At 44.2% G+C, this 12,001-nt stretch overlaps 1 protein-coding gene across 1 annotated transcript in view; it reads left to right on the plus strand.

Moving 5' to 3' along the window:
* LOC8037879 (fatty acyl-CoA reductase 1) overlaps nucleotides 1-12,001 on the plus strand; it is a gene marked incomplete at its 5' end in the record, with an annotated part of 59,529 nt that overhangs the window by 11,366 nt on the left and 36,162 nt on the right. Inside the window, 2 exon segments of the mRNA XM_042286566.1 lie at nucleotides 2,412-2,587; nucleotides 8,662-8,734. Coding sequence (XP_042142500.1) covers nucleotides 2,412-2,587; nucleotides 8,662-8,734 — 249 coding nt within the window.

A 12,001-nucleotide genomic window follows, 5' to 3' on the forward strand; every position in this document is an offset into this window, starting at 1 on the left:
TGACGTCTAGGAGGACCTGAAGGACAACTTTAAGAACGACCTCAAGACGACGTCAAGGACGACTTCTAGGACAATCTCGAGGATGATGCCTAGGACAACCTCAGGGATTACATTTAGAATGACCTCAAGAATGTCTAGGACGACCTCAAGGACGACTTCTAGGACCACCTCGAGGACGACCTCAAGGACGACTTCTAGAACGACCTTGAGGACAACTTCTAGGATGACGTCGAGGATGACCTCTAGGAGGACGTCTAGGACGACCTCAAGGACGACGTCTAGGACGACTTCGAGGACAAGTTCAAGAACAACCTCGAGGAAGACACCTAGAGAAATTCAGCTGTTTCACTCTGGTGAAGATGGAAGACCAGCGAAGTTGTACTCTCGAGTTTTGTGTTGACACGCTGCTTGTCCACAGACACGATAGTGAGGGGCTGGCCCATAACAGCTTCGCTGTAAAACACCCTGTGTACACAAACTTAACTCTGTTATGTCACGCCGCGGTGGTGGTGCATCGGGCACACTTTTGGTCTGGAGCTGTGTGCAAACGTCGCCATGCAGGGTGTGCATTCCTGCATTGTTTTCAAAGAAACCAGACTAAATCCTGCCTTCTCTTCAAAACATTGTGACTGGGGCTTTACCAAAAGAGCCAGGAAAGGTTGGAAGATCAGTTTTCAGGTATTTTCTGCCTTCCTGGTTCGTCCAAGAATTTGGAAAGGTGCCGTGAAAAGTGAAACCAGACACTGTCCGACCACGATTGCTTGTGCGTAAAGTACTTTGGGTTGAATTCAGCGATACTTGTGGGTGTCAGATTTATTTGTTCTCTTCCAACATTAACGCGGGAAAACTTCCAAGTTGTACTGACCTCCTGCAGACTACGTTCAGTGCGTCTTCAAGTTTAAACGGCCGCCTGATCGTTTAAACTGTCATCTGCTCTTTCAAACTCGTTCAGATCAGCTTTTTCAAACGACAGCGGCCAGTGGACCAAACGTTGCGATAAGTAGGTCCAGGCATTTTTAAGTTTGAAGGTTGTTTGGGGTAAGTTGGCTTGGTATAAACAGTAGATACAAGAAGGTGTTGATAATTGTTACCAGTTGCGATCACCGACTTGTTATGCCTAATTCACTTCGTCCGATTCTGCTTGCGATAGGCAATGTCGACATCAAGCATCGCAGCTACCTTACATACTTCTGCAACCCGAGCAACCTCGCGACTGAAAATAGCGAGCAGAATCTCATCATGTAAATCAGGCTTTAGCGTCCATTCTGTAGTGTTCACATGGAATCAATCGTTGCTCGTCGCATTATTTACACAAAGTTTAGCGGTGTAACGAGCCTTCCTAACTCCTAGCTCTCAGGCCACTAAAGTAGTAAGACATATTGCTAGAAGACATAGAATCGACAATTTCAACTTGGAAGGAGTTTGGGGATGCACACTGATGCAGACAACATCACATTCCAATGGTTTGTTGATGCACTAGGGGTGCTCTGGTTGGTTTGTATAGCGCGAAATACATTCTGCACACGCTGCATTTGGGCAAGAGATTGTGGGAGCGCCTTAAAAGGCTACGGAAAAGAAAAAAAAGATTTTTTTTTTTTTAACAGTCTGGTTGGGACATTCGTGTCAAGAAATAAACTTCACGGGTAAAAAATTTTTTTGTTGAGCAATATTGATGGTGCAAGACGTGATTTAGTCGTTAGTTGCCTCCTTTCCACTTGGTTTCTCTCTCGGCATTTTGGGTGTGTGGAGGAGAGGTGGATTGGCTTGGCCATCACGTCGAGGTGGAGGAAGGGTGTTACCATCTCGTTGAGATGGAATGAGTGTGTGACCATTCCGTGACTATATGGACTTTGCACGCAGAATTTGAAATAAATCTCGCACCGTCAATATTGCTCTAAAATTATTTTTTTTTTGCATAAAATTAATTTTTTGACATGCGTGTCCCATCCAGACTGTTTAAAAAAGATTTTTTGTTTTCTTTTTAGTGGCCCTTTAAGTGTTTTTACTTTGGCTTGCTAGTGCTTGCCTTAAACAATTGATGCTTGTAAATCGTAGAAAGGGAATCGATTATCATATACTAGCACCTTCCTCTATCTTTTTAAAGCACCCCTGCCCCTTGATGATACAAAGAAAGGCAATGGATGATTCACATATTCAAAAATCAATTGAAGCTAGTGCCAGGAAAAAAAAAACTTTTCCTTTTTTTTTTTTCCAAGAAAGAGAGAATGTTTTGGAAAACGGCCACTTGGCATACTTAGCACTAGCCTTCTGAATCCCACTGGCTCCTCTCCCTCCCAGTTTGAGTGGCAATGCCACAGGCTTTAACAGTGCGGGGAAGGCTAATCCTCGAGAGAGCTCAGAGTCTGAGCAAATCAGTCGAACGAACGTGTGGTGTCTGCTCGGGGTTGCAGGTTTTTGACCGGCTCAAGCGGGAGCGCCCGGGTGCCCTGGAGCGGGTGAGTCCCGTTAGGGGCGACCTGACTCAGCCCAACCTCGGCCTCAGCTCGGCCGACCAGGCGACGCTGCTAGACCGGGTGTCGGTCGTCTTCCACTCCGCCGCAACTGTCAAGTTCGACGAGCCCCTCAAGTGAGTTTGAGAGCCATTCAAGTGAGTTTACCAAGCCCTCAAGTGGGTTTGGGGAGTATGACAAGCCCTTCAAGTGAGTTTAGTGAGTTAGCACCTCAAGTGAGCTCAAGAGCTTCTCAAGTAAGTGAATGGCAAGCCTTTCAAGTGCATTAAGTAAGTTCAACAAGCCCCTCATTTCAGTCTTACGAGCTCCTTTAGTGAGTTTACCAAGTACCTCAAGTGAGCTTGGTGGGTCTGACAAGATCCTCAAGTGAGTTATAGAGACCCCTTAGGTGAAATTGAAGCCCCTCAAATGAGTTCAGTGAACCTGATGGGGGCCCTCAAGTGAGTTTTGCGAGCCTTGAGTGAATTTAACGAGCCCTCAAGTGAGTTCAGTGAGTCTGACAATCCCCTCAAGTGAGTTTAAGAAAGGCCTCAAGTGAGTTGGAAAGCTCCTCAAATAAGTTTAGTGGGTGGAAAACACTCCATGTGCATTTAATAAGTTTAACAAGCCTCCCATTTGAGCCTTGCAAGCCCCTTCAGTGAGTTTAACAAACTCCTCAAGTGAGTTTAATGAGCCTGACAAGACCTTCAAGTGAGCTTGATGAGCCCCCCAAGCGATTTTGACAAGCTCATCAAATGAGTTTAATGATCCCTCAAGTGAGTTTAGTGAGCAAGAAGTTTCTCTCATGGGTCTAGTGAGTTTAACAAGTCTTTCAAGTGAGTTTAGCGAGTTTGAGGGCCAATCAAATGAGTTTAGTGAATCTGACGAGCCCCTCAAGTGAGTTTAGGGAATGTGACGAGCCCCTTGTGTGATTTCAGTTGTTGAGCTCCCTGAAGCGAGCTTTGCGAATTCAAGGGGCAACTCCAGTCAAATTTTGATGTCGAGAACAATATACAGTCCTACGTCCTATCATCTCAAAAGCCTACACGTAAAATATTTATAATGTTTCAGGCAAAAATATAGATGGAAATCAGGCTGGAAAGCATCACAAGTTGTCACAGGCAGTTATTTAGCCAGTCTGCCTGTGAACGTAGATTTCGTCACTATTCTTGCCCTGGACTAGCACCGTAATCACAAAGTCACTAAACGCTTGTGCTTGATTGAGATACACTGCATTCGGTGCGGAGCGTAGCTTTCTTACTGCTCTGGACAGTGACAATAAATTTGAGGGATGTATTTTCGCCCACAAAATTGTATTTAATTACAATTGTATTTGAAATACCCACGTTTTAGTATTTAAATACACATGTTAAATACATTACCCAATTTGTAATTAAATACAAATGTAAAATACACAAAGTATTTGAAATACGTATTTCAAATACTTGTATTTGAAATACTGCCCATCCCTGGCGACACGCAACGAAAATTCACACTCAAGGATAGCGCTTTTACGCGGAGCGAACGCTGTCTACGTCAACGATCACAACCAAAAAAAAAAAAAAAGAAACAGTTGCAGTTTCACTGCCTGCCACTCGATGAATCACGTTGTCAAAGAATTCAACTATTTTTCTCTATTTTGGAGTTTTCGTGAGGGATCGCATCCGGTTGTCGGTCGCCCCTTGCCCCGCGGGTTGAGCGGGAGAGCTGGGGCCATCGGCTCGTGCTGTTTCGCGGCCCCCCGCTAATTGGGAACCGCGGGAGAGGTCCCCTCTCGAGGAGGGTGCAGCGGAATGCTTTGTCCCCAACTCGGGCGATTTCTTCTTTTTTTGTTGCTGTTGTTTTGATAAGGAAAGAAATGGGAAAGTGAGAACCTCGGCTTGGTTTCGAGCCGAGTCAAGTCGGTGTATGCCGAGACTGGACCGGTGGGTGGACGCGACGCGAAAGTTGGGAGCGACAGCGGGTGCGGCGGAAGGCAGAACGCGGGAAGAGATCGGAGCGGCTCTGCAGGCCCCCAAGTGTGTGTGCTCATGGATGAGTGTGGTGCCGAGGAGCATCGCCCGCAGCATCCAAGCACACACAGTCTTCCTTGTTTCGACCAGCATTGCAACGGGCCCGCGTCACCCACACCCGCAACATATCTAATTGAATTTCGCTCACCTGCGATGTGTCCATAGCTATCGCGGCGATGAGAGGCGCCGATTCAGAAAATACCTCGGTGACATTAGCGCAGTAAAACCTACCGGCACACCCCCTACTCGCCGCCGCTAACTGCCGCTAACGCTCTCATTCTCCTACTGCCGAGAGAACTTCCGGTTCCTGTGCCAGAGTACGTCACGATCGTCAAAATTACGCCGCAGCTTGTTTCGCAGTCAGTTGGAGAGAAAGGAAAAGTCAATATTTCATTAATTTTTTGTGTAGAAGTCAATAGACCGAAACGAAAATGGATGCCTGTTTGGCATTCAGTGAACATTGAAGGTTTAATGTAAAAGTTATTTGGCAAATGTAAGAAGGTCATTTCAAGGTCCCTTCAAATGAGGTTTGCAAGAAAGCTATTTAACTTTTCGGAAGATGACTGACATAGAGCCATCGATAAGTAGTTTTGACATGATAATCACCCGCAATCCCAAAATCTTTATAATTTACTGGAGATGCCCTTTAATGAGCCCCTCGAGTTAGTTTCTGTAATATTGGCGCTTCCCATGGGGTCAGGTTTTGCACCCCTGGCTTAAATGGGAACAAATGCGTGGCATAAACTGCTAGTCATGTTAAAGGCTGCTATACAAAGTTTTAGCTTTGTACATTCTGAAAAAAAGGTTATGGTAGTTTTTATCAGGGGCTTGCCGACATTGCTTAGCCAATATATCACTAAATGGCAAATGCGGCACCCAACATTTCTTTTTGGCTAGATACAAAGAAGAATGCTGGGAGAAAGTGCCGTTGAATAGGTTTCTGGAAAAATGTATGTCTCAAAAAAGATTCAGCAAATTAAATAAATGTTGTGGCATTCTGTATCTTAGACAAAATCTTGACATTTGTTTTGCCAAGCATACCTATAAGGTAAAGAAGCAACTCATAGCCACATTCCTTTTAAAATTTCAGTTTGGGAAGAGGAGACGTTGCCCTTTTGTAACAAAATATTACTCAATTTTTTTATTTTTTTTTGGGGGGGGGGGGAATTTTTTATGTGACGTGTTTGTGCATGTACCCAGGCACCTAAAAAGGACATTTTTTTTAGAGTTTGGTATTTTTTTTAATATGGCATGCCAGAGATGGGCAGTATTTCAAATAAAAGTATTTGAAATGCACATTTCAAATACTTTGTGTATTTTGTATTTGTATTTAATTACAAAATTGGGTAATGTATTTGACGTGTGTATTTAAATACTAAAACGTGGGTATTTCAAATACAATTGTAAGTAAATACAATTTTGTGGGCGAAAATACATGCCTCAGATTTATTGTCACTGTCCAGAGCAAGAAGAAAACTATGTTCTGCACCGAATGCAGTGTCTCTTAATCAAGCACAAGCGTTTAGTGACTTTGTGATTACGGTGCTAGTCCAGGGCAAGAATAGCGACGAAATCAACGTTCACAGGCAGACTGGCTAAATAAGTGGCTGTGACTACTTGTGATGCTTTCCAGCCTGATTTCCATCCATAATTTTGCCTGGAACATTCTAAATGCGCTGGTCGTCCAGATTTTCATAACTGGTGAGAGTTGCAACAATAAAACATTCTCTAGCTAGTGCTGCGTGTTTTGGTCGTCTCGGTTTTTTGTTGGTTTATATTAAAATGTAATCGACAAAAAAAGCCCCTTGAAGCTGTGTACTTATTTCACCTATTACGTCCAAGATGATTACATTTTTTTGTGATTATATTTCTATTACATTACTAGAGCCTCGTGCACTAACTCCCGAGTGTGCGATGCAAAATTAAAATGCGATACCCAGAAACCCGTTGCAGGTGCTCTGAAGTCGCTGACGCAAATTTTGAGGAATGTATTTGGAAAAGTATTTGGAGAAGACCAAATACATTTGCTTGTATTTGTATCTTGTACTTAAATGCTTTTTTAGAAATGTAATTAGATTTATAATTAAATACATTTTTGACAAAGTATTTTGTATTTGTATTTCGATTAAATATTTGCATGTATTTTGCCCATCCCTGGGGCATGCCAACCACTGGCTTCCAATGCATTCTCTATGGGAGGGGTTCTCAAACCTTTTCGTCCCAGGGAGCGCCAGCAAGCCTAAAAGAGTCCCAAGAAACACCCCCTTCCCCCCTCCCTTTCCCCCTTGTTGCCAACTGATCATACTGGGCAATAAAGGTGTTTAGATAGTGAACAAGAGTTTATTGCACTGACAGAATAAGACAGAACGGAGAACCACAGACAGAATAAGAAGGCAGAAGGGTTAACCTGTGGCACAATGTAAAATATATTGCTTTGTTGCTTTGTCCGCCACAGCAACTCTATGCATGGCTCAGTCCGTGGAAGGTTAAAGTAGGGGGTAGGGGGGGCATCGCAATCGGGGTGCTTGCGGTACCCTTGAGATCAGCTCGTGGAACCCCTGTATTCCGCTGAACCCAGTTTGATTATGGCATGGGTTCTTAAAATGGCTTCCTAGGAACCCGGGGCTTTTCGGAGTACCCTCACAAGTTGCTCGCCCCCCTGCCGACTTGCTGTTTGGGTGCCTGCTGGCACCCAAACAGCAAGTCGGCAGGAGGGCGAGGAGAACAGTGGGCATGTCCTGTTGAGCGAAACAAATTCTATATCGTTGTGCTAGAACGCATCCAAGCAGTGCGAAGGGCGAGTCGTCTGCTTCTTGCACAAGAAATGCGGTGACTTTAGAACGTCGCCGAGCTCCGATTGGTTTTGATTGAAATAATAGTGGGTAGACCTTAATGCTAAGAGCCTTGAGGTATACCCACTATTTGTTTTAATCAGCCAATAAGACCTCGGCGTTTTGACGTTACGCAACCCCTGCACAAGAAGCAGACCAACCTGCGCTCCGCACTGACCTAAGGAAAACCTTCCGTTTTAGGGTCTTACTTGCTAGTTTTGTTAGTCAATTTTTTTTTTATTAAACTCCTAAACAAGCTTTCTTGTTCCTTTTTAGTCCGTGATGCCTGTTTTAGTAAGGGTCAATTAAGTATGTATGTATGAGCAGGAATGGTATAGGTGGTATCATAAAATGTTCAATATTTAGCATTTGTACTTTTATCAGATAGAGTAGATTTGTTCTCTGTTGAGTATTGGAATACTTTCGATTTGTACTCTGTTGAGTAATGGAATAGTTTTGGTTGCTAAACAGGGGCTAGAGATATTTGTATTTCCTAATAATGAGCGGTAGTCAAGTACATATTAGACTTTATTTCATACCATACTATTGCAGCTTGAAATAGTTTTGTTTTTAACGTATGGAACGTGCGATTTAGGTTGTTAAACAGTGAAAATGTCTTGTTTTCATGAGAGTTGTTTTAGTTTAGTTGCCTACGCCTCCTATTGTAAATCCATGGGAGGGACCAACCCGCTATCATTAGGGCACTTCTCAAGGGCAGCCATTCAAATATCTTTTTTTGCTATGGGCTGGAATATATTTAAGGAAAGGTCATGTTTGGAAATGGTTCTGAGACGTCACATGAAGATGCTTTTTTGTTTATATTTCTTTTTGTATTTCGAAAAACACATCTGTGCTTACAGCACTGAGTTTGACTCGGGTTACCAGCTCCAAGATTTGCTTCTACTGCTACGAAACTCGATTTTTGTTACTTTTGAGCTGCTCTAAAGCTGAACTTTTACTGCTCTAAAGCTACTCCAAAGGGGCATCTTTGCTGCTTCCACACCTGCTCCAAATGGCTGAAGCTTGCTTCCACCCCTGCTGATATTTTTTTACTTCTTTTTGACACTCATGAAAAGGACAGTGTCGCAAAAAGAGCAGAAAGGAATGTTGTAGAGCTCTGTAATTAATGTTTTTGCTATTTGTAGTCACTGCATTTTTTCTTGTGTTCATTTGTTAGAAATAAAGGCAGAGGTATCCCCAATCCTCATTTTTATTAACTAAATTGAATTGAATGTTCGGCTCAATGGTCAGTATCAGTGCTGTTGTTTCATTCATCGCATTATGGAGTGTACGGTGCATGCAAGCATAACATGGCACATGTGGAAAACGGAAAAGTTTGAAATTTGTACCTTTCTGGTTTCATTGCAGACGAGCCGTGCAACTGAACGTCCTGGGCACAAGACGCGTGTTGGACCTTTGCAAACATATGCCAAACCTTCGTGTAAGCTTGGCCTTTTTTTGCTTTGCTTTGATTGAGGTCTTTGATTTACGGTGCTCTGACTTGTGTCTTAGGCGGGGATGTTGCAGACCTTTGTCGAACCTCGGGGTACTGCTGGTTTTAGCGAACCTTTGAACTTTTGGCAATACAATTAAAACGAGATTTTACAAAACCCAATTTTATGAAATTTGCTATTTAACGAACTGATCCCAATTTCCCAGAGATTCCTACGGGGCTCCATGCTTCCGTGAACTTGAAATTACTAAATAAATTTGACCATCAAGCCGATTATTGAAGCACATTGCTCGAAAGGAAAACTGTAAAAAGGTTTCATTTTAAATTAATTTTGTTTAGAATGCCTTAAAATTTGTTGCTGGCGTGCCATCAATAAGATTGTGCAACCCTAATTTTTTTTTTACGAGAAAACAAACTCGGCACTTTGGGCTTCTATTCGATTACAATTGTTTCGTGATGTTTCATTATGTCGCATGTGACAGATGACGCTGATGGAGTTTGCGGCTGTTCGGTTTCGGTTACGTTCGATAGTTCGGTGGCAGTTTGCCCAGCCTAAGGAGGGGGGTTGCAGCGGATGCGAACAGCAGTACATCGCCAAGACAAGATCCAAGAATGACAGAGAGGTCGTCCAGTGCAAGCTTCCTACGTACTTGACACTTTCGTGTACCGTGATCATCTAGCATGCACACACAACCAATGTGCAACTTAACATGAGTGCATGCTGGATGCTGGGCATCAGAAATAAGTGACAAAGCCGTCCACTCGTCCTCTCAGTGAGTTCTGTGTCACCATGAAAGAAAGAACCTGAAGAAAATTCAGAAATCGGTCGTTCTTGCATCAATAAGGGTACTGTATTCAACCGAAAATAGGTCGACCCCTATTTATTGAACTCAACGAGAATTAAAAAAAAAATAATAATTCAAATATAGGTCGACCTTTCTTTTTTCTTTTTCTCTAAGAACAGGGCAATGTTTGGGCAAAAGAAAGCAACAAACCTTTATTTACAGCAGTCTCAGCTAAATCACAGGGCGATTCCCAAAACTTAATCATCGTCAGAACTTCCAGACATGTCATCGTGGTCCGTAGCTTCAACAGCTTGGTAGGCCTCCTCACAAATTCGCAACAGTACCTCACTGAACCGTTGTAAAATGACGACAAGAAGAAACGAAAGAAGGTGGAGATGGGCAAAGCAACGAAAGTTTAAATACAAAGACGCGACAATGCCGCGAGTCGCCGTAAGCAACAAACCAAAATAACCTTCTCCGGTTTTTTTTTTTTTTTGTGCGTTTGCGAGGGACAGGGATGGAGGGCAAAGTGCATGGTGCATTGCGTTCCTCGGCCGGGTATTGATAGCCCACAAAAGCAGACAGCATCCCAATAGACCTTTTTCTAATTTACCCAAGCACCGAGGAGAACGCTGAAAGTGTAATTCTACGGTCCGCACGCGCTAGCCTTCCTTTTATAAAAGATTCGAAGTAAATAATCATAATAAGGCTTTGACGAACGCGCGTGCATGGCAAAATTTGTTTTAGACTTTTTGCTTTAGAACATTTACTACTGCAGACGCCAGCACATGCAACGCGTGTAACTACACTTGTAGCATGCACCTCAGTGCTTGGGAAATTTCGAAAATGGTCTATTGGGATGCTGTCTGCTTTTGTGGGCTATAAATACCCGGACGATTGAGTCAATGCAATCCGCTTTCCAAAGACGTTGCCATGGCGACAATTCCCACGTTCATTTAGGCTTAGGAGTGGCCGAAATCGAAATACTATATAAAAAATGTGGCAAGGTCATTGCTCATGCCTTTTTCGATTTAAGTGAGGTAAGGCAAAGCGAAAGCCTCCTGCACCATTCGTTGCTGACTAACGCGCCCAATATTGCAGCTACTACGACATATTAGTTTTAAAGCGAGCAGCGCTCACTCACCGGTGCTTCGCCATCTTTCCCCGCATCCGTACCAAGGCAGTCACGTAATTTAAAAATCCCTCTCCTAGGTACTGCGGCTAACTTTAGCCATGGTTAGCGCTTCGAGCAAACAGGCCCTGGTGGCGAACAACCCACAAATGACTGGCGAGCCCAAGGTTGCCACATCATACACGTCAGTCGCCTCAAGCCCTTCACTCGTCGCGACAGCAACTTTGAACTTACTGGACCCAACCCTTCGGCCCGGATGGCCTTCTCTGTCTAGGGAGCGTCGCGGTGATGGAGTGGCGCACTCAAAACGGCGCGTGTTTGGCCTCGACGAAGCTCGTGTTAAGAATCTAACCTCCGTGATCTCAGGAACCATGGACTTCGCTTGCTGCTTCTCTAGCGGAAACACCCCACCCCAATATTAACGAGAAAGGCTGTCGGTGTGACGACACGTCACCGCAATCTACGGGTGGCTCATTCAAAGGGGCTTAAAAATTTAAAGCCAGAAGTGCGTCGCATGGAGCTGCCTCATAGTGAGGGCTATTTCCGTTGCATACATGCACCCCTTGGGGTGAGATGTCCAAAAACAGGATTGCATCTTTTTGTGATGAGTTTCTCTTCACCGGTAGAAATCCCCAAGCCCCCGCAGTGCGACTTCTTGGCTCAGCGAGTATATTGACTGGAAGTCGGCTCACAGGGAAATCTTGTTTTTTTATTTTACGTTCTGATGCAGGCAACGTCACATTCCTGAACTTCCACGCTACCGCTAGTGCCACGTCCGTGGGAAGTTTCGGCTTTCTGTGAGGCGTAACTTATTTGTGCTGGACGAAAACGGGGTTTCATTTTTTCTATCGGATCCCGTATGCTTCCAATACCAAAGTGCTTTTTAGTGTACTTCTTTCTTACCAGCCCGCTGCGCACGAGCGTCTGCTCTGCTGTTGCCGCCACCTAGTCCGTCCGCTGACGCGTGCACACTCAATGTTTGTGGTAATATATTTTTAGTAAGCTCCGAATGTACCTTAAGTGCACTTTTTGGTTTCACATCTTGGTGGAGAATGCTGTTTAGGCCGTATTAACAGTTACGACGTAGGGGGAACGGTAGAACTCTTGCCGATGGCCTGCTCTTCTGGCGGTCCAAAACGTGGCTGCATAGGTCCGCGACTGCAGTTACTCCACACACCATTCTTCGGTGGCCATGGCGGGTCACATGCTACTGCTGTTTCAGTTGTTTTCGTGCACCACAAGCTTTCTGAAACAAGAAGCAGTGCTGTGCTACTGCGACAATGTCGGCTCGGTGATTCGACAGCCACATTCGTCACAATGTATGTCGAAATTTTCTGG

This window comes from Ixodes scapularis, unplaced genomic scaffold (genome assembly GCF_016920785.2).
Source record: "Ixodes scapularis isolate PalLabHiFi unplaced genomic scaffold, ASM1692078v2 PGA_scaffold7__128_contigs__length_106722199, whole genome shotgun sequence".
In the NCBI taxonomy this organism is placed as follows: domain Eukaryota; kingdom Metazoa; phylum Arthropoda; class Arachnida; order Ixodida; family Ixodidae; genus Ixodes; species Ixodes scapularis.